General features: G+C 40.5%; 1 protein-coding gene across 1 annotated transcript in view; it reads right to left on the reverse strand.

Annotated features, from left to right (window-relative positions):
- The window catches only part of MUC2 (mucin 2, oligomeric mucus/gel-forming), a 115,203-nt gene that overhangs the window by 58,498 nt on the left and 30,150 nt on the right, over positions 1 to 26,555 (reverse strand). The window contains exons 21-32 of the mRNA XM_060262401.1: positions 26,260 to 26,370; positions 25,898 to 26,077; positions 24,575 to 24,814; positions 19,220 to 19,376; positions 18,951 to 19,079; positions 18,087 to 18,234; positions 15,870 to 15,901; positions 8,158 to 8,322; positions 7,896 to 7,925; positions 6,988 to 7,017; positions 5,467 to 5,889; positions 249 to 1,373 (exon numbers count right to left, since the gene is read on the reverse strand). Of these exons, the coding sequence (XP_060118384.1) occupies positions 249 to 1,373; positions 5,467 to 5,889; positions 6,988 to 7,017; positions 7,896 to 7,925; positions 8,158 to 8,322; positions 15,870 to 15,901; positions 18,087 to 18,234; positions 18,951 to 19,079; positions 19,220 to 19,376; positions 24,575 to 24,814; positions 25,898 to 26,077; positions 26,260 to 26,370 (2,770 nt within the window). The remainder of the gene's footprint in view (positions 1 to 248; positions 1,374 to 5,466; positions 5,890 to 6,987; positions 7,018 to 7,895; positions 7,926 to 8,157; positions 8,323 to 15,869; positions 15,902 to 18,086; positions 18,235 to 18,950; positions 19,080 to 19,219; positions 19,377 to 24,574; positions 24,815 to 25,897; positions 26,078 to 26,259; positions 26,371 to 26,555) is intronic.

Genomic DNA, 26,555 nt, shown 5'->3' on the forward strand with positions numbered 1-26,555 from the left:
TCACTGGAACCAGAATTGGACAGACTCCTGGGCTCCACCATGGTCATAGCCAGGACTGCTGCAGCTCTCAACTCTGCTGCAGAGGCCAGGCTCACTAGCAGCTTCCAGGCCCCATTGCCACCAAAGTCACTGCAGCTGCAAGCACTTCACCAGCGGCTCAACATTGTGTTCCTTGTGCACTTAAAAGTTCAATATTAAAACATAGATTATAGTACAATAAGGTCAAAATACTATTCCAAAATTGTTACCTGTGGTTGATCCTGAAGTGGTGGAAGGAGTGCTTGGTGTTGGAGTCGAGGTGGTTGTTGTGGTAGGTGGTGATGTGGTGGTAGTAGTTGGTGTTTCTGGAGTGGGAGTGGTTGACGTTGGAGTGGTTGGGGTTGGCGTTGCAGTGGGGGTTGTGGTAGGCAGGGAGGTAGTCGTGCTTGTTGTTGATTCTGAGGTGGTAGACGGTGTAGTAGTAGCAGTAGTTGTGGTAGATGGTGTAGTTGTAGTCACAGTACTTGTGGTTGATTCCGAAGTGGTGGAAGGAGTGCTTGGTGTTGGAGTCGAGGTGGTTGTTGTGGTAGGTGGTGATGTGGTGGTAGTAGTTGGTGTTTCTGGAGTGGGGGTGGTTGACGTTGGAGTGGTTGGGGTTGGCGTTGCAGTGGTGGTTGTGGTAGGCAGGGAGGTAGTCGTGCTTGTTGTTGATTCTGAGGTTGTAGACGGTGTAGTAGTAGCAGTAGTTGTGGTAGATGGTGTAGTTGTAGTCACAGTACTTGTGGTTGATTCTGAAGTGGTGGAAGGAGTGCTTGGTGTTGGAGTCGAGGTGGTTGTTGTGGTAGGTGGTGATGTGGTGGTAGTAGTTGGTGTTTCTGGAGTGGGGGTGGTTGATGTTGGAGTGGTTGGGGTGGGCGTTGCAGTGGTGGTTGTGGTAGGCAGGGAGGTAGTCGTGCTTGTTGTTGATTCTGAGGTGGTAGATGGTGTAGTAGTAGCAGTAGTTGTGGTAGATGGTGTAGTTGTAGTAGTAGTTGTGGAAGATGGTGCAGTACTAGTAGTAATTGTTGTACATATAATTCTACAGCAGTATATACTGATCTCATAGTTGAGACAAGCAGAATCAGGCATCACAGGCCCTGGAACCTGGTCTTTATTGTTACAGACAAGCCCAGTTGAAACATCACATTCCACGTTTTGCTGCAGCTGTTGGAAGGAGAGCTCAGGAAATTTCACTGCTCGGCAAGATATATTCAGAGGGTTGCCACAGACCTCTATGCCATGTCCTCTGATAATGTCATATGTTTCATAGTCACCACCTTGTGGGCCATGAAGTGGGTAACTCACATCTATCCACTCAGACCATTCACAGATTTCAGTACTGGGTGTACACACTGCTGCAAGAAAACAGGGATGGGGTAGCTATTAGAACAGGTATATGGCATTTATTGTTGACACAGGAAAATACGTATTGTTGGAATTAGGTGTGTGCTTCAGTCCAGTGGTGTTCCCCTCCCCTCACCGCACAAACAACAACAACTTTGTTGACACTTGTTAATATATTTCCCCTAGGAAACCACTGGTCAAGTTGTATTTGATAACTATATCTAAAGCAAGCATTTCCATTTTAATTTATTTCTAAATACATTACTTGCATATTCAATATGCTTTATGTCTACTTGTATAACCAATATGCTTTATGCCTTTTAAATGGTAGGTATTAAAAAAAACCACTTATTTTTTTACCAGAGGCTTAAATTCTGAATTGTGGCAGTACTTTTTTTTTTTGTCTTCTTGCATGCACTATATTTCTCTCTTTCATAGTTCCCTTGGTTCCACTTCATTTCCCCCCTTTAAAATTCCTTATTTTTTCTTTATTTAATGGACACTTCACTTCTCTCCCCCATCCCTTCGGGCCTTCTTTTCTTCTCATGATCCTCAGGACCAGTGTTCCCTTTAAGCTGAGTTAGTGTAACTAGATCAGAGTTTTAGCCTCCTGCTCACACATTTTTGTCTTAGCTCAGGAAAAATGGCTCCAGAGCAAACTACTTTATGCAGCAGCACTCACAACTTTAATGAAAGTAGCTCACAAAGCAGAATTTTTGCTCACAACACTCCACAGCTTAGAGGGAGTATTGCTCAGGACCCTTCTCTTTAGCCTGTTGCACTAGACTAGGTGTGGCTATGAAAACAGAGAATGGAGAATGGAGGCTCTTTGGAGGTCCATGCTTCAGGGTATTAAGGAACCATGAACCTCCAATGAACTTCTTCATTGGATGATCTGGTTTTTGTTTCATCTGATTAGGGAGTTTATCCCATCCTGAATGAGCTCCAAAGGCATTTGTCAGTTCATGTCCATCCCTACACTAAAGTTTTCCTTTCATGAAGTAATCCTGACTTTGGACTCTCACTATCTTGAAGCTTCTGTGTGGTGTTTAAAGAATATATCTTAGTGTTTAGTTTATAACATCACCACTGCTTCATCTCCTCTGTTCAGAAAATTGAGAAAAGAGGCTTCATCACCGTCACAAAATTCTTAGATGTCCTGAAATAAACTCCTATTTCAAATAATACCTGAATAAAGGTACAATTTAAAAGTCTAATCTAATTATATTCTTACTATATTTTCTTACATGTTGCTTTACTGTATAGGATACTAAAAAAAAAAAGTTCCGTAGCATCTTAGAGAATTTTTGGGTCCTTATGGCATTTGCAGGCAAACACCTGCTTTATCAGGTGCGTGAAGTGGAATGAGGACCAAGTACCTCTATATGGCACACAGATTCATCTTCATATAAGCTTAAGTACACTAGAAGTATAGATAATTTCCAGTGAATTGGTATAGCATGAATATGCCAAACAGAGCTAATCTGATATACTTCCCCTAGCTTGCAGAGATATGATGATGGGCAAGTGAGAATGTCATGAACAAAAGAACGAAAGACAAAGCTTGACAACAGGTCCAAATGACAATCGCCACAGTCTCTTTTGCATGATTATATTTTATGAATTCTGAAAAGCAAAGAAACAATATGTCTGAGGCTATAATATACCTTTTGCACTTGAACTTACTTGTGGTAACTGTTGCCATTGGTGAAGACAATCATATAGGGGGGAAAAAGAAATATCCATATAACTAACCAATAGTTTGCAAATAAATAATATTATTGTAAATTGAATTCACAATCCTGACTTCAATCAGAGGTAAAATATTTTATTTCTTTTTTTTTAGTTAAAACAATTTTATTCATAACATATGGTAATAAATCTATTTCTTACATCTTTAATAACTTCTTTTATCTACCCCATATATTACTTTCTACCCACCCCTCCCCCCATTACTTGACCTCCGCCAGTGTTATTTACTTAAAATGCAAATATTTAAAGGTACCCTTAACTATTAAAACAAAAATTTAAATTCTTCTTTTTAAAACTTAATCATTATCAAAAATTGTCCAATGTACTTTTATTTTCCACTCTTTTTCTACATATCTTCTAAACTATTTCCACTCCGTCTTAAAAACTTCTAAATCATAGTTTCTTAATATGCTTGTTAGTTTGTCCATTTCACTCCATGCCATAACTTTTATAATCCAATCCCATTTCTCTGGAAAATATTTTATTTCTTTAAGAGCTGATGTTAAACTCCAACAATGTGATACTTGTTGGGGCTGGCTTTTATAATGTATTTCTTATAAATATGAACTTTTTCAGCCTTATCAAGGCACAAACATTCATGGACAAACTTACTGTGTCATCTAGGAAGCACAGCTGTTGTCAAACTCTTTGCCAGGATTGTTTGTATTGCATAGTGTTTTAACATGTAAGCCATTACCCCAGTGAAACAGTTAGACAACATCATTTTTGACTACTAAATATAAACAAACAACCTAAATTCAGCAGCTGGGCAGGAGAATTAGAAATAAAACCAATGCTTAATTTACCCCAGCAGAGGGCTTTTTCTTCCTATTTCAGTCTATATCTGGACTATGAAAATACTTCATCTTTTTATATATATATAATTTTTACTATTAACAAACAACCTAAATTCAGCAGCTGGGGGGATTAGAGATACAACCCATGCTTAATTTAGGTAAAACAAATGTGTAGCAATTATTCTGTGCCTTCCTAAGCCTTCGTTTATATATAATGACAAGCCATATTTTGTTTCTGTGGAAAAAACTGGGGTGGGGTCATGAAGCACTTACTTTCTTCCCTTACTCATAACCAACCAATTAATTATTTCCATTTTCTGGACATAAAAACATATGGAGATCTTTGCTTGACTGGACCAGTGATATATCTCGCCAAGCATTCTGTTTCACCAAGTAATCTGAAATGATCTACCATGGCTTGGTTTCAGAAAGTAGTCATGTTGGTCTTTAGTAGAACCATTAGACAGAGTCCAGTAACACCTTATAGACCAACAAGACTTTCTGGGTAGAAGCTTTCAAGAGTCAAAACTCCCACTTTGGTGCAGTGGTTAAGTGTGCAGACTCTTGTCTGGGAGAACCGGAATTGATTCCCCACTCCTCCACTTGCACCTGCTGGAATGGCCTTGGGTCAGCCATAGCGTTGGCAGAGGTTGTCCTTGAAAGGGCAACTGCTGTGAGAGTCCTCTCAGCCCCACCCACCTCACAGGGTGTCTGTTGTGGGGGAGGAAGATAAAAGAGATTGTGAGCCACTCTGAGATTCGGAGTGGAGGGCGGGATATAAATTCAATATCTTCTTCTTCTTTGTCAGATATGAGTAGGACTGAGGATCTCTAAATCTTTATATCCCCTCATATCTGCTATATCTTTATATATCCTACCATGGCTTGTGCTTTCTACAAAAAGCAGGATCAGGCCCATAGCTAGAAAATTTTAGATGGGGGGATAAAATATACAGTGGAGGGGCCTCGGAGCCCAGAATGATGTCACAAATTTTAAAATAAAATAAAATAAAACCCTAGGTAGCCTGCTGCAAGATAAATAAAAAACTTTGTGCGGCAGCTGACTGCAAGAGTCCCCTCTCCAGAGATCATGGACATCTCATATCTTGGTTTGGAGGAATAATGCAAATCAATAATTGCCAGTCTAGATGAAACAGTAAACTATGGTTTGCCATGAAAGCTTAGAGAACTCATTAGATGGAGGCATGTAAAAGGAAAAGGACATGAACAATTCCAAAGATCCTCCAGGCTTCTTCACATAGTAGCAAGCCACTGAAATATATCATTTAGTAATATTATTATTTCAGGTAGATAGCCATGTTGGTCAGCACTAGAAGAGAAAGATTCTAGTCCAGTAGCATCTTAAATATCAACAAGATTTCCAAGTTATAACCTTTCAAAAGTCAAAGATCTCTTCCTTGCTTTGTAGTATTATTTCTGTAGAATGGTGATCTCAGATCTGCATTACACAATCAATGTATAGTATATTTTACTGTTCTAAGCAATTGGTTCATTCACACAAAAGCTATATCAGGAAGCAATAATTTGTTCATTACCTGAAGTTGTTTGGGTAGTAGTTGTGGTAGGAATAGAAGTAGTAGTTGGTGCAGTGGTACTTGGTGTGGTTGTAGTGGTAGGTAGTGTGGTAGTGGTGATTGTAGTGGTGGATGGGGTACCACAATAACAGCAGTTGACTCTTATCTCATAGTTATAGCAAAGGTTCCACAGGCTCTTGTCCTGGTCTTCATTTCTACAAATGAGCCCATAAGTAACATTACATTCTACTTTCTGTCCCAGTTCTTCCAGACTTTGTTCAGGTGAATCTTTAGCTCTGCACTCTATATTTTGGGGGGCTGAACAAAAACTTTCATCTTTGATTCTTATGGCTTCATAAGTTTCATAGTCACCACCACCTGGCTCGTCTTTGGGAAAGCTAACATCATACCACTGACTCCACTGGCAGATTTCATAGCATTTAGCTGTAAGACAAATGGGAAAGTAATTTGCTTGAGCTTTAACAGGCAGTATTTCAAACAGCTTTCTTTCATCAAGCAACTCTTTTCAATCTTGTCATCAAGACAGATATTCAGTAAATTCCTGTCTTAATAATGCAACAGTTCTATTGCCCCCCCAGGCGGAATAACGAGACATACACAAAATTGGATTAAAGGGCCACTTTATTAAACACAACGGCAAGGGCGAACATGGGGAAGCAGGTAAAGCCAGGGGTCAACGTGACCACCTCCTAGACCTGAAACTGGGCGAGCCCCCTGAGCCCCGGGTATGAGCCAACTAAACGGCTCAGACCCGGCCGGCCCGGCAACCTGATCACCGCACCTGAGCTCCGCCATCCCCACAGCCTGCAGCCTAGGATGCGGACACTCACCGCGTGCCGGGATCCAAAGGCTTCCTGGGGCAACCTTGGGCCGTACAGCTTGCAGTTCCCCAGGGAAGCCATGCACCAAAAGGGCGCGATGCAACGGGAGCTCACCAATCCCCAAAACATAACCCAACACAAACTGCCAGTGACCAACCTATAACGGCTCCGCAAATCCAATTGCCAGCACCATACATCAGCAGTGCAAGGTAGGCGAAAACACCCCCAGACAAGGCCAATACGTCTGAGGGTGAAAAATTCCTACCCGGCCCTCTAAAACGAGCGACCAGCCTCTGCCTGCACTGCTTGACGGGTGGGCGGGCGGGCCGACAACCGAATTAAAACTGCGTATACGGGGGCGGGAGCAGCCTTATAAGGCCGCTCCTCGCCCCCACCCTTGGAAAGACCCATTGCCTCTCATCCGCGCGGGGAGGCAATGGGCAGCCCCCAGCCTCAGCGGTCTATGGACCGCCCGGCTGGGAAAGGGCCGAATTGTAGGTCAAACTGTATTCATAAATATGCATTTGTGATTTGTCTAACTGGCTTGTAATTTGAAGTGTTGATACCTTTTGCCCTTTTTATAAGAAATAAAATATATCCTCCTATTTCAGCTTATGAGAAGGGAACACACAATCTTGTAGATGTGACAGTCTTTGTTTTCTAAAAAATTACTGTTTTAAATATTTTAAAAAAGACTTACTTGTTGAAGATACTGATGTTGTGGTAAAGGCTGAAATAGGAAAAAAGACACATATTAATCTGCAATCGTAAGAGTTCTGGACAACATTATAGATTTGGCATTGCAAAAGCATTTACATCATGTTAGAGCATCATCTTCAGCATTTGTTAATTTCACACATCAAAGTAATATAGCTAGGCTTGTAGACATGGAACATGCTTTATGTAAAAGAAACTTCCTCCAAGGTGATAATTTAAAAATGTGCAGTGAACATAAGTTGTTTTATACTGAAAGAGACAGTTGATGTAGATAGACCATTTTTATCTACTTGAAGCTCTAGAGCAGGGGTCCCCAACCCCCGGGCCATGGACCAGTACCGGTCCATGGCCTGTTAGCAACCAGGCCGCAAGGCAGAGGCGCCACACCACCCTCTTCACCTGGGTGGATGAAAGCGGCGGTACAGCTTCGCTCTGAAGCTGCCTTCCCTTACAGAAGGGGCAGTACTGCTGTGACCTTTGCCTACCCCTCATTTATAAACCCCTGTTGATCAGCTGATCAGTGGGGGTCTTTAAATGAGAGGGGGGCAGATTGGCCATTTCTGGCACCTGGCTGCCTAGCAGGGGGTAGCAGAAGCAGCCCCAGTCTCCTCCCCCCCATTTAAAGACATCCCTTGGGGACAGAGGTGGAGCGCAGGTGGGGGGGCAGCCTGGGGTGGCAAGAAACCCAGCACTCCCCCATGGTCCATGGAAAAATTGTCTTCCACAAAACCGGTCCCTGATGCCCAAAAGGTTGAGAGCCATTGTTCTAGAGGGTCTTTACATGCAGATCCCCCTCACCCCCCAGCCATACTACCTGAGATCTTATATTCACATAGCAAGTACCCTATCACTGAGCTGAGACCAGTTCTCAATGCCCTAATTAAGACTTACTTGTTGAAGATACTGAGGTTGTGGTAAAGGCTGAAACGGGAAAAAAAACACATATTAATGTGCAACTATAAGAGTTCTGGGGAATATAGATTTGGCATTGCAGAAGGGTCCACAACATGTTAGAGCATTATCTTCAGCATTTCTTAATTTCATACATCAGATATAGCTAGGCATGTAGACATGAAACATACTTTATGTAAAAGAAACTTCCTCCAAGGTGATAATTTAAAAATGTGCATTAACATTCCAAGCTTACCTGTACTAGTAGAGGAAGTTGTCATTGAAATGGTAGTGGTGGGAACTGTAGTTGTACTTGACACACAGAGGGATACATTTGTATACTCTATTGCGCCATTTTCTCCACATGTTAAGTTGAAACAGAATGATCCATTTCTCTCAACTGAAATGATGTCTCCTTTATCATATTCTGTGCCATTATAAACACAACACTCTGCAAGAAGGAAACCAATATGCTAAATTTTTCTCCTTAAAGAACACATATAAATGAAAAAGATAAAAAAAACAATAAAATGAAAAAAAATCCAAATTTCAAAATGTAAATAAAAAATCCAATAAACCAGGATTTAACCCCAAGTAAACACTTTTTATTTACTTTGCTGATATATGGGATACTGCCTCAGTCTACTTGGAAGTAAGTCCTAAGTAAGTATGCTTAGGATCAGAAGTTAAGAATGTTAAATGAATCTATGAAGTACATGAACCTATGCCATATTCACTAACAGGACAGAAAGAGATTCATATGAATGGCACCTCCTGATAATTTCTGTATTCAACATCTGTCCTACATAATTTTGGATTCTTCCACAGTGAAACCAGTCTCATATAATAACTAATAACTGTAAATGAGATCTGAATAAATTGAAAATCAGGGTTACAAAAAAATTTACTCCCCTCAAAATCATGGAGTTAATTTTATACCCCCAATTGTACTTTTTGGGGTGCAGACTGCAGAGAAAAATAGCTCTGGAACTTTTTCCTCTTATAACATTGTCACCTGTACAGCTGCAAACAGTGTCCCAAAATCCAACTAACAACTACCAAGAAAGAAAGAAAGAAAGAAAGAAAGAAAGAAAGAAAGAAAGAAAGAAAGAAAGAAAGAAAGAAAGAAAGAAAGAAAGAAAGAAAGAAAGAAAGAAAGAAAGAAAGAAAGAAAGAAAGAAAGAAAGAAAGAAAGAAAGAAAGAAAGTAGTTTTTATACTCCCAAAACCATTTATCATGTTGGAGTAAGATACACCCCAGGAGTTATTTTAGAAAAGTCTGATCCAGGGAACTACTTCATGTGCTTTGGAGAGAGATACAACCCTTCCTAACAAAATAGAGAACCTTTATCTCACTACAGAGATACATATTCAAAAATCAGAAAAATTCCTTAAAGCGCAAATACATTTTATTTTAAAATGCATTACATTTCATGAGTTGTCTAGTATCTTAGGTTCAAATAATAGTTACTATTGCTTCAAGGCAAAACTACAGTTTAATAAAGGATCTATACCAGGCTTGTAGCTATAGGGGACCCTGTGGGGGTCCTACCTCCTTACTTCCTGTTGGGTGCTCCAACTCAGGTGCCCCTGACCTTCCCTCCTCCCCGCTACAGGGTTGAAAGCTGAGAGGCTGGGGGCCATCCTCTCCCTCCCCCATGATTAAAATTGCAAGGGAGGGGTACCTAGGAGCAAGTGCTGCTTCTCCTGGCCCTTTAAATGGCATGGAAGGGGAAGTGGCTACTCCTGGGTACCCCCTCATGCAATTTAAATCATGAGGGAGGGAAGGGGCAGTTCCCAGGTCTCAGCTTTTACCCCTGTGGTGCCTCAAGTGGTGGGTGGGGCAGGAGGGAAGGTCAGGCACCCTGAGTTGGGGGCCCTGAGTCATGGTGGTGGTAGCCAGAGAAGTGGAGACATTAAGTGCCCTCTGAATTTTTTACATGCCCCCCCAACTTTTAAAATCCTAGCTATGGCCCTGATCCATACTGGTGTGAGTTACTCAATATGCAAAAGAGGAGGGGGAGGAAGAGGCCGTAGATTTATACCTTGTGCTTCTCTCTGAATCAGAGTCTCAGAACAGCTTACAATTTCCTTTATCTTCTTCTCCCACAACAGACACCCTGTGAGTATGTGGGGCTGAGATAGCTCTCACAGAAGCTGACCTTTTAGGGCCAGCTGGTGGGAGTCAGTGAGGTGGGGTGGCCACCTCGGGCACCACCTCACCTAACGGAACCCTTTCCCACCGCTCTGCTGCTCTCAGCTTCCCCAGTGGCAGACCCTGCAAGCTGAGAGTGGCAGAACTGTGCCCCAATTTGTGCTGTCCTCCAAGCTCGGCTTCCTAGGCAGGCTCAGAGGAGAGTGGCCTCGCTCTGAAGCTGCCTCCTTGTAAAGGGAGACAGCCTCAGAGCAAAGCATGGCAATCCCTTAGCCATTTCCCCCGCCCGGCAGCCAGGCGGAGGATGAAGGTGGCACGGCATTACTCTGAAGCTGCCTCCTCTGCAAGGGGAGACAGCCTCAAACAGTGCTGGATTAAACCCTATGGAGGCCCCTAGGCACTCAAAATCTTGCGGGGGGGGGCTCACAAATTATCTCAGAGTCTGAGTGCCCACCCAGTACCCACATCCCCTGCTGAAGCCTACAGGAACCTTCTCAATAGCACCTTTTACTAAGCTGCAGGGGAGAGGCAGGAGAGGCAAACTTGGTGACAATACCAGCAGCAGCTACACCAGGCAAGTCAGACAAAGAGCAGCTCAGTTGCTGGCTGCGTGAAGGCTGGGAGGGCTGCGAGCAGGGGGAATTGGGGGGAAAGCTGGCCTGGGGCCCCTAAAGGCATGGGGGCCCATAGGCCAATGCCTACTTGGCCTAATTGTTGTGTTAAAACAATTTTATTTGGTAACATATGGTAACAAATTATATTTCTTGCATCATTAATAACTTCTTTTATCTATCTAATCCTTGACCCCCGCCGGTGTTATTTACTTAAAGTACTAATGTTTAAAGGTACCCTTAACTAATAAAAACAAAAATTAATATTCTTCTTTTTTCTAAGACTTAATCATTATCAAAAATTGTCCAATGTCCTTTTATTTTCCACTCTTTTTCTACATATCTTCTGAACTTTTTCCACTCCATCTTAAAAACTTCTAAATCATAGTCTCTTAAAATTCTTGTTAATTTGTCCATTTCACTCCATGTCATAACTTTTACAATCCAATCCCACTTCTCTGGTATTTTTTCTTGCTTCCACAACTGTGCATATAATGTCCTAGCAGCTGAAAGCAAGTACCAAATTATAGTTCTATCTTCTTTTGGAAATGTTTCCATTTGTAATCCCAACAGAAAAGTCTCTGCAACTTTCTTAAATTCATATCCCAAGATCCTAGAAATTTCTTGTTGAATCATCTGCCAATACTTTTTTGCTCTTTCACAAGTCCACCACATATGGTAGAAAGAACCTTCATGTTTTTTACATTTCCAACATCTGTCTGGCATCTTATTATTCATCTTTGCCAATTTCTTAGGAGTCATATACCATCTATACATCATTTTAAAACAGTTCTCTTTAATATTATGACACGTTGAAAGCTTCATAGAGTTCTTCCACAAATATTTCCAAGTTTCCATCTGTATTTCCTTATTTACATTAATTGCCCACTTAATCATTTGAGATTTCACTACTTCATCTTCCATAGACCATTTTAAAAGTAATTTATATAATTTTGGAATTAATTTTTCGTTGTCTCCAAGCAGAACTTTTTCCATTTCTGTTTGCTCTTTTCTTATTCCTTCAGTTTTAATGTCATTCTCCACCAAGCTCTTTATTTGTTGTATTTGAAACCAATCATATTTATTATTCAGCTCTTCAGCAGTTTTCAATTCTATTTTGCCAGTTTGAAACAAATACATTATTCTTGGTAGAATATTCAGTTTAATTGCGGCTATTCTACCCAACAGTGACAAATTAAGTTTATTCCACTTTAACATATCTTCATCCATTTTACGCCATAGCTTCTCATAATTATTTTTGAACAAATCAATATTCTTCATTGTTATCTCCACACCCAAATATTTTACCTTGGAGGTAACTTCACAGCCCACTAGTCTCTGCAATTTTTGTTGCTTATTTATTTGCATATTTTTACATAGAAGTTTTGATTTTTCTTTATTAATACAAAGTCCCGCCATCTCCCCATATTCTTGTATTTTGGCTAACAACAAAGGTGTGACTTGTATGGGGTTTTCATTTATAAACATTATATCATCTGCAAATGCTCTGTATTTGTAAGTAAATCCTTTTACTTTTAATCCTTCTATGTCTTTATCTTCTAGAATTTGCATCAGTAATATTTCAAGAGTCATTATAAACAACAGTGGGGAAAGTGGACAACCTTGTCTTGTATCTTTACTAATTATCATGTCTTCTGTAAGATCAGCATTTATACATAGCCTTGCACGTTGTTCAGTATATATTGCTTTTATCATTCTTATAAAGCTTTCTCCCAGCTCCATTTTCTCCATTACTGCAAACATAAAATCCCAATTTAAATTGTCAAATGCTTTCTCTGCGTCCGCAAAGAATAGTGCTCCTTCCTTTTCTGGATGTCTTTCATAATATTCTACAATATTTACAACAATTCTGATATTGTCTCTTATTTGCCTTTTGGGAAGAAACCCCACTTGATCTTCCTTTATAAAGTTTATCAAATATTGTTTAAACCGTTCTGCCAAGATTCTTGTATATATATTTTTAGTCATTATTTAATGGCGAAATTGGTCTATAATTTTTTGCATTCGTAACATCTCTATCTTCCTTTGGAATCAATGAAATAACAGCTTCCTTCCATGTGTTTGGTATTTTCCCTTTTGTTCTTATCATATTCATCAATTTCTGAAGTTTCGGGATTAACTCCTCTTTGAGGGTTTTAAAAAATTTAGCTGTATATCCATCTGCCCAGGTGCTTTCCCATTTTTCATTGCATTAATTGCTGCTTCAATTTCTATTTTTTCAATTGGATCGTTCAAAACTTTTCGCATATTTTCTGCTAATGGTGCTATTTTTATCTTTTGTAAGTACTCATCCATCTTTTCTTTCCTTATTTTAACACCTTTAAATAACTTGGCATAATACTTAAAAAAATCTCGTTTTATTCCTTCTTGATCTACCACCTCTCTTCCCTCCACCACAATTTTATTAATAATTTACTTTCTCTCTTTTTCTTCAGTTGCCAGGCCAAATATTTTCCGGGTTTGTTTGCTCCCTCGAAAGATTTCTGCTGCAATCTTTTCAGATTCCATTCCAGTTCTTTATTTAACAAATCTCTCATTTGCGTTTGTAATATTGTAATCTCCCTTATAATTTTCTTTTTCCCTGGCCTTTTTCTCAGTTCCCCTTCTTTTTTCTTTATTTCATTTTGAATGTCCAACATCTGTTTTTCTTTTGCCCTCTTATCTTTGTTATTCAATGTAATCAATATTCCTCTCATTACTGCTTTATAAGCATCCCAGACCGTCTGAAATTCTATATCCTCTTTATCGTTTATTTGGAAGAAAGCTTTAGTTTCATTTTCTAGAGATGTCACTATTTCTTTATTCTGTAGTAAATCTTCATTCAATCTCCATCTTCTCAACTTCTTAGACAATTTTGTAATCCACATTATTGGGTTATGGTCAGCCCCAATTTTAGGTAAAATCTCTATTTTCTTTGTTATAAGACCAAAGTCTTTAGTACCCCACAACATGTCAATTCTGGAAAAAGTTTTATGTCTTGCTGAAAAAAAGGTATAGTCCCGCACTTCAGGATTAAATTTCCTCCATATATCCTCCAAATTTTCTTGTTTAACCAATTCAAAAAGACTTTGGCAATTTTCCTTCCTTATTATTTTTCCCCCCAGACCTATCCAATGTGTTCTTAATTGTTCCATTAAAGTCCCCCATTATCAAAACTTGGTCATGTCAGTTCATCAAATTGTTGTATAATGTCTTTAAAAAAGCATCCTTTGCACCATTTGGTGCATACAGTCCCAATAACAACAGTTTTTTTGCATTTAATATTATTTCTACCACTACAAATTTTCCATCTTTATCTTTAAACACTAATTTCGGCTCCAATTCTTGTTTAATATAGAAAATCACTCCCCTTTTCTTCTGTTCAGCCAATGAATAAAATTCTAGTCCCAGTTGTTTATTCCATAAAAATTTGTAATCCTTTTGTTTGATATGCACTTTTTGTAAACAAACTATATTACAATTTTGCTTTTTAATCCAATGAAACGTTGCCTTTCTTTTTTGTGGTGAATTTAGTCCATTTACATTCCAAGATAATAATTTGTAATCCATCATGGTGCAAATTCTTTATGTTCTTCATAAAACCTACGCAGTTCCTGTGTGCTTGTAATTGTAATCCTTTTTCCTTGCAGCTCAAACCTTCAGGTATTATCCATCTATACCTCCTTTCATTGTCACGTAGTTTTTCTGTCAATTTTTTGTATGCTTTTCTGTCATTTATCTACTTGGCCTAATTGTTAATCCAGCTTTGGCCTCAGAGTGAGGCATGGCAGCCCCACGGCTCTTTCCCCCACCTGGTAGCTGGGCAGAGGAATGAGGTAGCACGGCATCGCTCTTAAGCTATCTTTCCTGCAAGGGGAGACAGCTTCAGAGCAAGGCACAGCAGCCTCACAGCCCCTTTCCCCTGCCCAGCAGCCGGGCAGACAAAAGGAACCACACAGTCTCACTCAGGGCCCCTGGGGGGGGGGCACAGCCATGCGAGCGGCCTGGGGCAGCAAAAACCCCAGCACCGCCCCTACCTTTCAAGGACAACTTCTGTGAGAATCAAGGCCATTCCAGCAGCTGCAAGTGAAGAAGTGGGGAATCAAACCCTGTTTTCCCAAATAAGAGTACGCACACTTAACCACTACACTGAACTGGAGGAGATAATCTATGCCAAAAAAATAAAACCATTCTGCCTTGTGTGGTTTCAAGCTCTGGATGTTTTAGTACTGTGAAACACAACAATTTCTGCCACAACAAACAAAAAGAGTTTTGTGAGACTTTTTTACCCTCAAGATACGTTAGAATTTGGATTGGGGTAGAAACATACCCCAAATGCAATATGTGCATTTTTTTAAAATGAGGTTGTTAGAGGGTTTTCAACTAGCATACCTAAAACTTATTTTACACAAACACAATGAGTTTGATGTGGAAGGGCTCTACCAAGGGCTATTTTTATATAATGCGAGGACATTGCTAAGAAAAAAATCCATCACATTCAAACTGGTCCTTCAACTAGCGCAAATGATTATACAGCATCTATGACTCTATGATTCACAGCAAAATGGTAAAGAGTCCAGTAGCACCTTTAAGACTAACACATTTTATTATGGCACAAGCTTTCAAGAAACACAGCTTTCTTCATCAGATGCATGGAGGTTATTTGGAAACTGACCAGAGATATAAAGGTGGTAAAGGAAGGGGGAAATGGATACAGGAAGTGAGTGTCATGTAAATACAGAAATGATTCCGAGCAGAAACATATGGGAAACTATAGACACTCTTCTGTTTTTTGTTTGATTTTTTGTACCAAGTTGAAAAGACCAACAGCCCAGTAGCACCTTAAAGACTAACAAAATTTGTGGCGGGTATGAATCACTGCCAGGGCTCTTTTTCTAGCAGGAGCTCTTCTGCATATTAGGCCATGCCCCCCTGATGTAGAACCTTAGAGGGTTCTTAGTACAGAGCCTACTGTAAGCTCCAGGAGGATTGGCTACATTAGGGGGAGCATGGCCTAATATGCAGAGGAGCTCCTGCTAGAAAAAGAGCCCTGATCACTGCTCACATGCTCATACCTTGCCATAAATTTTGTTAGTCTTCAAGGTGCTACTGAACTCTTGCTCTTTTCTATTACTACAGACAAACATAGATACACATCTTGATTTTTTGTATGAAGAAACAGTAACATGAAATTTACCTGTTCTAAGGCCACAGTTCACTTGTCCTGTTTCAAGGCAGATACTGAAATTTAAGAAAAAACCAAAACACTCATAATAAAATGTTTGAAGCTAGTTATATGTTTGGTTTGTATTTAATTCTCAGCCACCTGTGGCTATTACAGCCGCTTACAACATTAAATATTTAAAACTATAAAATTACTCAAAATAATAATTAATAGCATAAACTATATAATATAATAATAATATATAATAAAATTAACTTAATAAAATAAATAATAATCTGAAAATATAATAATTCATTAAAACAGATTCAAGATTTATATGTAAACAGAAAATCTACAGATTATTATTAACAGTTAAAAATATGACTTAATATTATGAATTTGCAAGACAGACACACACACACATACAGCCATACACACACAAACCAACTGAGTAATAGAGAAACAGAGAAAGTGTCAATAATATGGAGATTTTCATAATGGCCTGCTTTACAAGGCTAAAACAAATACAATTATTTTTAACAGGAATTAATGTACAGTTCTGTATTTAGGTAGGAAAAATCAAATGCCTAATTATAGGATGGGGGAGACTTGTCTTGGCAGTAGTATGTGCAAAAAGGATCTAGGGGTCTTAGTGGACCATTCACTGAACATGAGTAAGTAGTGTGATGTGGTGGCTAAAAAAAAAAGCCAATGCAATTTGGGGCTGTATCAACAGAAGTATAGTGTCCAGATCACGCAAAGTGATGGTACTGCTTTGCTCTACTCTGGTTAGACCTCACCTAGAGTATTGTGTTCAGTTTGGGGCACCACAATTTAAGAAGGATATAGACAAGCTGAGATGCATCCAGAGAAGGGCAATGAAGATGGTGAGGGGCCTGAAGACCAAGTCTTACGAGGAATGGTTGAAGGAACTGGGTATGTTTAGCCTGGAGAGAAGATGACTGAGAGGTGATATGATCACCACCTTCAAGTACTTGAAGGACTATCATCTAGAGGATTGGTGAAGAATTGTTTTCTGTTGCCCCAGAAGGTCGGACCAGAACCAATGGGTTGAAATTTGAGTTTTTGACTAAACATTAGGAAGAATGTCCTGGCAGTTAGAGCCATTCTTTAGTGAAACAGGCTTCCTTGGGAGGTGGTGGGCTCCCCTTCCTTGGAGGTTTTTAAACAGAGGCTAGATGGCCATCTGACAGCAATGCTGATACTGTGAATTAGGCAGCTTATGAGAAGGAGGGCAGGAAGGGTTGCATCAGTGCTTAGTTGTTGTGGCCCTTTCTTACACACCAAAGGAAATGCTGATTGCCACTTTGGAGTCAGTCAGCAATTTTTATCCAGGCCTATTTTGTCAGGGATCCTGGAGGTTTTTTGCCGTCTTCGGGAATGGGATTGTGGGGGGAGGTATTTGTGAATTTTCTGCATTGTGCAGAGGGTGGACTAGATGACCCTGGAAGTTCCTTCCAACTCTAGGATTCTATCAGACTGCTTGTTGTATGGGATCATGATATAAATTCCTTCACTATGCTTCTAGGAGCTTGTTTGTCTGTAGATTCTATTGCAATCCATTTAGATTCGTGCTGTTATGCCAATAAAGGTTGTATGATGTGATGTGATATGAAATACATAATGTGTGGACACTTAGAAAAAAACACAGCCTTAATGAATTAAGTAAAATATCTATGTCAAAATTGTATAGGGGAGAAATTTAATTTAAAGCTACAGGCTAGAGGGGGGAAATTCAGCTTTAAATTAATCTCCAGTACTGAAAAGTATTCCTGTTCTGGAAATGGACTAGGAAAAGGCCCTTAGGCCCACATTATTTAAGCATCAAGAAAGGCACAGGTACTTTTCTGCTGCTTTTAGAGCCAAATATGATGGCAGCTATGGTTTCATCCTGTGGCCTCTGACACCATTTTAGAAGCAGTTGTAATTCTTTTAAAAATTTCTGTGAGGCCCCAGTTTAGATTGGGCACATGGTATGGTGGCCCAAGGAGCTTTCATTCCCCACCATGTGCCTTTTCAAATACAGAACAACCACAGGAGGCTGTATCTGCACCTGAAAAAGGTGCAGGGAGGACAAGAGCTACCAGGGCTGCCACACATGGAATCCGGATCAGGGCCTCACAGTGATTTTTAAAGAACTACAACTGCTTCTAAAATGGCATAAATTTCCATGGGAGGAACCTGTGTCCACTGTCACATTTAGGTTAACTCTTGCTCCATAAGCACTGTATTTTCACTTACCAGTCCATACATAGCTGATCTGTGGGTACTACACTGCCATTTTCATAGTGTGTGTCCCCAACATAGCAGCCACATAGATCCTCAGTCACACAGGTGAAGGTCTCTTCATTGAAGATAGGCTTCTCTGGAGGACATCGAGGGTAGCAACCTATTGTGCAAAGAATGATCAATGGGTAATATACAGCTAATATAACACTGCATGAGGGATACAGTCAAACGACATTGGGTTTTGATGGAAAACGTTAACTGATACATTAGGAAAAGTCCAGCCTGAGTGGCCTAATTTGCCAACAGCACTATAATGGAGCAGAAACATCTGTGCTGCCATACATGTTCATGGTAGTGTTTCATCCTGGAGAGAGAAGGATGAAGAAGGAATTCCCTCTGTTCAATCTTGCTAAAGCCAGATAATTCAAGCCCTCGGTTAAATGAACCTTTTAGCTTGTTTCTCTTTGATGGTGGTCAGACCACACCCCTCATTCTTTAGCATTACTGTGTAAAGCACAAATTCAAGAGTCAGTCCGTCACAATCATATGAGAAGTAAGATGACAATTTGGTAAGGGAATTTTGTCCATAAGGATTCATCAATCCTTTTCTAGCTGAAGCAAAACAGGGGGGCTAATTATTCAGAGACGAGGTTACTTGTGAAGTCTGCTCTATTCGGTGTTGCTATCCCACTATTTGACAAGACAGCAGCCATGTGAAGAAGAGTGTTTTCTGCACAGTTTTCTGCAAATCCCAAATGTTTTTATAGGTCTTTGTGAAATTTCAGAGCTACATAGGCCGCTGAGTGAAAAGACTATTCCAAAATGTTGATACATTCTTTGCTTACTAAAAGCTGCCCTTAACTGATAGCTTCCTACCTTCCAAATATGGCACTGAAAAGTTGGTGGCAATGTTGTTCAGCATCTTGCAAGTCATAATGTCACGTCCACAAGGCTCATAGTGCCATTCACATATATCCGTCGGATTGTAGTAGTCACAAAAGATTGCTACCAGAACAACAGACAATAATCAGAGAACAAGAAGCAGAAGTATTTTCTGAATTAGCTATAAACAGAAAGACACGTATAAGTACATTTTATGGATGCAATATATGACCATTGGAAAATATGTAATATATAATACTCACGGCATATATCAGGAGTCCTCCAGAATACACAAGCTTCAGCTTTGATACATTCTTGTGCATAGGCAGCAACTGCAGTACAGAAGCATTCACAGTCCCCACCAGAATCACAGGCACATGCATCATGAACACAAGCTTCATAAAATGGCTTTGGATCTACCTGTTAGGAAATCACAGAATTAAAGAGCTATGATGGATCTATCTATGGCTAATCTGTGGATAACCTGTTCCAGTCCTTCATCCACCTTGATTTACAACCATGAACCTCATGATTGTCAGTGGATCTGAATGTTACTGGGCATTGAAGAAGAAGAAGAAGTCAGTTGGCTCAAAAAGGTATATCTCTATTCAGAACTCTATTCAGGTGAGCAATTTGAATCTGAATTGATATTGAACTTTTAACCTGTTTATCCTTTACGTGTAGAAAGCAATCCTAAGTAGATCTACTCAGAAATATGTCCCATGTTATTCAATACAGCTCTCTTCTAGGAAAATGTCTTTAAAATTGCTGCCATAATAGTCAAGATTCATTTGATTTTATTTTTGTGGTCCTAGGAAAGGGAGAGGATGTATATTTTGGAGCCTTCCTCAACTATAGTAGTGACTAGTTTCAGTACTGACTCTTTTGTTGCTACCATCTGCAGCACTTCCATTCTGCCCTTAGAGATATATGAGTGTAGTGATCACATAAAATATAAGAACATGAATTTTCATAGCACTACTTTAAAATATAGTCAAGAGCCCATTTCAGAAAAAGAAAACTCATGGTTAAATTGCAAGACATCAGTGGATTTAAATAACAAATATCTCAGTGATTTCAAGGGATATGTGACTAAATTCCTGCTGCTGGGGAGCATTACCTAGGGTTGCTGTGGGAAGGAACTGTGTGAGTGCTTGGTGGCTGCTGATTGCTTTTCTGTGTCTTTTGTGTAGCTGTTGCTGAGTGTGGAGAGCTTGCTTGCCTGGGGGTAGTTGCTGGCCCCACCCTCTGCTGTTGCTCTGGCTGTTGAGTCAGAGGTGGGTGGGGGCTTGAGCCTTTAATTAGCAAGGCTCATCCTTGCCAGAGGCGCAAGCCGAAAGGCAAGAGCCAAAGGGCTCTTGGCCTGTGGCTCTTAGCCTGGGGGTCTAGCCTAGGGGTTCTGTAGAAAGGTGGGTAGTTACTCACAAGTAGTTTCAAGTGGCAGTTGGTAGTGAGATTTAAAGAGAAGTGAAGATAAAGAAAAGTTTGATATGGATTGCCGCAGTATGGCTGGTGAGGGAGCAGAGGCAGTGACGTGTAAAGATTGAGATGTTTGTATTTCTACCTGAGAGTAGCACGAATTACACTTGCAGCAAGTGTAAGTTAGTGGCCCTACTGGAGGAGACGATACAGGGACTGGAGACACGATTGTCCACACAGCAGTGTATAAAGGAAGGTGAGGATTTTCTTGACAAAATGAGGCATTCTTGAAAGGACAAGAGGAGGGAGAGGAAATGATACCTCAGCAATTAGAAGAGAATCCAATACAGGAGGAGGGTGTCTGGAAAAATGTAACCTGAAGGAGAAAGAAAATTAGGAGATGTTCTGAGTCTCTGCTGCTCAGCAACAGGATCTCCCCACAGTAATTGATTCTGAGCCATTGGAACAAGGGCTACTTCCCCAGCCTCCACAAAGCTTTAACAAAGTCTCTCAGGATCCTATGGATAAGAAGCCTGGAGCTTCTGCTCCTCAATATAGGAAGAGGAAGGTATAGGAAGGTGGTGGTGATTGGAGACTCCTTGTTCAGAGGGGTGGAGCCCAAAGCGTGCCGACCAGACTTGTCATCCCAAGAGGTCTGCTGTCTGCCGGGTGCACACATCCAGCATGTGACAGAAAGGATTGGAAGACTTATCAAGCCCACAGATTACTATCCTTTCTTGCTGATCCACATGGGAACAAATGATACTGCCCATCATAGCCCTGAATATATTAATACTATGTGGCTCTGGGTCAGAAGGTGAAGGAGCTGGGCGCACAGGTTGTGTTCTCGTCAGTGCTTCCTGTTGAAGGCCATGGCTTAGGACAAGAAAGAAGAATACTTCAGATAAATGACTGGCTACGTCAATGGTGTTCTCAGGAAAGATTCAGATTTCTGGACCATGGCTTATGCTTTTGAGATGGTGGTCCTCTATCGGGAGATGGTTTGCACCTTACGGAGGTAGGGGAAAGGGTGTGTTTGGTAACAGCCTTGCTAACCTAATAAGGAGGGCTTTAAACTAAATTGTATGGGGAAGCAAGACAATAACTCATATGATGCCAGAAACTGGGGATAAAAACATTAAAGATTTGCAGAGAGTGACGCATACGCTAGGTAATGTTAACTTGCAGGTTTGTATGGAACCTAAACCCTCGGGATGCATAAAATGTTGATTCTGATGTCTCTACACTAATGCACAGAGTATGGGAAACAAACAGGAGGAACTGGAAGTCCTAATAAAGGAAGGAGACTATGACATAATAGGCCTTACTGAAACTTGGTGGGATGACACAACCGGAATATTAGAATACAGGGGTACAACTTATTTAAAAGGGATAGGCAAATAAGAAAGGGTGGAGGCATAGCAGTATATTTGAAGAAGGTATATTCTTGTGAGGAAATATGTGAATCTGAGTTGAGAGTCTCTGGGTAAAAATAAAAGGAGTAAGAAATAACAGTGATATTATTGTGGGGGTCTGCTATAGACCACCAAGCCAGGCAGAGGACTTGGATGAGATACTCCTACAAAAGACTGCAAAGTTCTCCAAGAGAAGGGATACAGTGATCATGGGAGATTTCAATTACCCGGACATCTGTTGGAAGTCCAACTCTGCTAAAAATGAAAAGTCAAACAGACCCTCACTTGTCTTGCTGACAACTTCCTTTTCCAGAAAGTGGATAAACTAACAAGGAGATCTGCTATCTTGGATTTGATTCTCACCAACAAGGAAGAATTGATTGAAGAAGTGGAAATAGTGGGCACCCTGGGCAGTAGTGACCATGTGATTTTGGAATTTACAGTCTCAGGGAAGGGAAAAGCTATACATAGTCAGACTTATAGGTTGGACTTCAGAAAGGCAAACTTCGATAAATTTAGAACTATGGTGGGTAAAATCCCATGGTCAGAAATACTTAGGAAGAACGGGGGTTAGTAGGGGTCGGAGTTTCCTAAAAGCAAAATACTGAAGGTGCAATCACAGATGATTCCTATGAGAAGAAAAAATGGAAAAAGCCTAAAGAAGCTGAGGTGGCTCCATAAACAGCTCTCTAAAGTTTTGAGAAATAAAAAAGACTCCTTTAGGAATTGGAAGGAGGGCCTTATAAATAAGAATGAATATAAACAAATCACCAGTGCTTATAGAGAAAAAGTTAGGAAAGCTAAAGCTCAGTATGAGCTTAGGCTGGTCAAAGATGCTAAAAACAACAAAAAAAGGTTCTTTTCTTATGTTCAGAGAAAGAAAAATTGCAAGGACATGGTAGGCCCATTGCAAGGACAAGAAAGTGAAATTGTAACGGGTAATGAAGAGAGGGTGGACTGCTCAATTCCTGCTTTTCCTCAGTCTTCTCTTCTGAGGGAAACAGTGCTCAACATGGCAAAAACATATAGTGAGGGTATGAAGTTCCAACCTAGGATCAGCATAGGGGTAGTACATAAACACCTAGTTTATTTAAATGAAACTAAGTCCTCAGGGCCAGATGAATTGCAACCAAGGGTTCTAAAAGAGCTTGTGGATGTAATTTCTGAGCCTTTAGCTATTATTTTTGAGAATTCTTGGAGAACAGGAGAGGTGCCGGAAGATTGGAGGCAGGCGAATGTTGTCCCCATCTTCAAGAAGGAAGGAAAAAAAGACGATCCGGGTAACTACCGACCCGTCAGCTTGACGTCTATCCCTGGAAAAGTTTTAGAACAAATAATCAAACAGTTGGTCCTGGAACATTTAGAAAGAATGGATGTGATTACGAAGAGGCAGTATGGGTTTCTCAAGAACAAGTCATGTCAGACTAACCTGATCTCTTTTTTTGAGAAAGTGACTACCTTGCTGGATCAGGGGAATGCTCTAGACATCGTTTATCTTGATTTCAGTAAGGCTTTTGATAAGGTTCCACATACTATCCTTGTTAACAAGTTGGTAAAATGTGGTTTGGATCCTGTTACCATTAGGTGGATCTGTAACTTGATGACAGATCGCACCCAAAGAGTGCTTGTGAATTGTTCCTCATCCTCTTGGAGAGGAGTGACAAGTGGAGTGCCTCAAGGATCTGTCCTGGGACCTGTTATGTTCAACATCTTTATAAATGATTTGGATGAAGGAATAGAGGGAATGCTTATTAAATTTGCAGATGATACTAAATTGGGAGGGGTTGCAAACACAGAAGAAGACAGAAACAGGATACAGGATGATCTTGACAGGGTGGAAAACTGGGCTAAAATCAATAAAATGAATTTTAACAGGGATAAATGTAAGGTTCTGCATTCAGGTAGGAAAAATCCAATGCATGGTTATAGGATGGGGGAGACTTGCCTCAGCAGTAGTATGTGCGAAAAGGATTTAGTGGATAATACGCTGAACATGAGTCAACAGTGTGCTGCAGTGGCTAAAAAGGCAAATGCAATTTTGGGCCATATAAGCAGAAGTATAGTGTCCAGATCACATGAAGTGATGGTATTGTTTTACTCTGCTCTGGTAAGACCTCACCTGGAGTATTGTGTTCATTGTTGGGCACCACATTTTAAAAAAGCTATAGACAAGCTGGAACAGGTCCAGAGGAGGGCGACAAAGATGGTGAGGGGTCTGGAGAGCAAGTCCTATGCAGAAAGGCTGAAGGAGCTGGGGATGTTTAGCCTGGAGAGAAGGCAGCTGAGAGGTGATATGATCGCCATCTTCAAGTACTTGAAGGGCTGTCATACAGAGGATGGTTGGAATTGTTTTCTGTGGCCCCAGAAGGTAGGACCAGAACCAATGGGTTGATATTAAATCAAAAGATTTTCTGGCTCAACATTAGGCAGAACTTCCTGACCATTAGAACAGTTCCTCAGTGGAACAGGCGTCCTTGGGAGGTGGTGGGCTCTCCTTCCTTGGAGATTTTTAAACAGAGGCTAGATGGCCATCTGACAGCAATGAAGATCCTGTGAATTTAGGGGGAGGTGTTTGTGAGTTTCAAACATTGTGCAGGGGTTTGGACTAGATGACCCTGGAGATCCCTTCCAATTCTATGATTCCTCAGGAATGAAGCTGTAACATTTTGACATCTTCTTCAAGACTATCTATTTTGGCACCATTTGGCAAATTGCCTATATGTCCTCACGTGACAATAGTGTAATATAGCAAAATAATGAATAGCAGCAAGCAACAACACTAACCTTGGGATGACATACTGCAAAAACTTCACTTTTAATGAGGCTGCACTCCTTCTCTGCCCAGGATTTACGGTGAGGTTTTTGGTCACAGGGCTCGATGTCTGCGTCTATATCAGGACATGCACTATCCCTCTTCCATGAATTTCCAAAATCCAGTGCATTGCTTGCTTGAACTTGGCTTCTTGTTGTGAAGTCATTATTAGCCTTGTCATCAAAGTTGCCACATAAACCACAAACTTTGCCCTGTTGAGAAAAAAAAAATGTACAATGAGGAATTTGATTTGTCATGTTTTCCCAGTATTACTAAATATGCATATTACTGGATGTAGGAATCTTGGGGGAGGGGGGAAGTAAAGTTAATATGCAGCAAATAGTATGCATAGTCTAATCCATGCCTTGCAAGTAGCCTTGCCTATGAAATTGTTGGTGTGAGCACAGCTCACAACATGTGAGAAGGAAGCCAGCAATGAAAGATGGCAGCAACAAGGGAATTTTGTGCACAGTTGTATGTTTCCTGCAGAGTGACAACAATATGCAAGGGACAAGGATGTCTCCTTAGTATCCATTTTTTAGTTTTAATAATTTTATTATACAACCTTAAAATGTATGCAAAACTTCTATAGAGTGAACCATTACATTTTTTTAAAAAATGGAATGTTAAACCAATAAAGTATATAATGGTATTCATACAGCAAGGCACATGAGCTGCAGGAACACTATTAAAAGCAAGCTGGGGTTGTTTTGTAGAAAAAAAGGTGCAGGAGCTCAGTAGCATAACTCATTTGCACTGTATATGCAAATGAGTTATGCTACTGAGAGAATAAAAGAGAAAGAAAGTTATAACAAGGAAGGAAGGAAGAAGATGGGGGAGGGAGGGGGAGAAGGAAGGAAGGAATAGAGAAGAAGGGGGAGGGTGGTGGGGAAACAGAAACAAACAAAGGAAAATAGGGAGGGAGAGGAAAAGAGAGAAAGAAGACTGGCTACAGAAGCACAGGGAATGCCCAGCCATTCTGTGCCTCCCAGACAGGCCAGGAAGAGGGTGGAGGGGTGGAGAGAGATCTTCCCTGTGCTTCTGCAGACTGGCTGCAAAAGAACTAGGAAAGCTCAACCACCTTGGATCTGTGCACAGCAGGGAGATTTCTCCTAGCTGCACACAGACCCCTGGCTGAGTGGGGAGGGGGGCCACTGGAGGTTCAGGAGCTGTGTTCCTGTGTGCGCCTGCTGAATCCAGCCCCCTGAAAGCAAGCAATAAATGTGTCTTTTTAAACTGCATTCATCTATAAGTAGCAAACCTTAAATTAGGCAAGACATTCCAGAATCACTCACTTTATAGTTTGGTGTCAGCTTGATGAAAATAGTAGTCTTCTTGTCCCAATTGAGCATAACACCATTGCTAGCTTCAATAACAAGGTACAGTCCAATATTACGAGTCCAGTATCTCACGTGGTTACCACTGTCCCGGGTAATTTCTACTTTCTGTTTGTCTTCCAGTTTTAGCTCAGTTCTCTAAATTACAGATACATAACAGACTTTATCAGAAGCATTATATATGTTGTTTTCACAAATAAGAATATGATTATGAACTCAAAACTTTCCTTATTGGCCTAATTTTATGCAAGGTGCTTTGGTTCTCTACAGTGACCATACAATTTATTTCCATACCTGTTCACTTAAATGCTCATACATACCCCGAGGAATACTTTAATGGCTTTGGAGCAGGTAACTCCAGTGGTTCCACATGGGACATTCTCTGTGATGATACTAAATGATCCCTGGTGTTGTTCGAGGCCACAGTAATCCTAGTGGGAATGGAAAAGATAAATTAATCCAAGGAAAAAACCAAACATAATATTCGTATCCATAGCAAACTTAACATCTTTCACATGCAATCATCTTCTCTGATTCAGAGTGTTCAGGCCATGAGGATCTGGTGCTCTAATGGCTGGCATGATGCTATCACTGCTTTACCAATGATGGTATTGAT

This window comes from Heteronotia binoei, chromosome 21, assembly GCF_032191835.1.
Source record: "Heteronotia binoei isolate CCM8104 ecotype False Entrance Well chromosome 21, APGP_CSIRO_Hbin_v1, whole genome shotgun sequence".
In the NCBI taxonomy this organism is placed as follows: domain Eukaryota; kingdom Metazoa; phylum Chordata; class Lepidosauria; order Squamata; family Gekkonidae; genus Heteronotia; species Heteronotia binoei.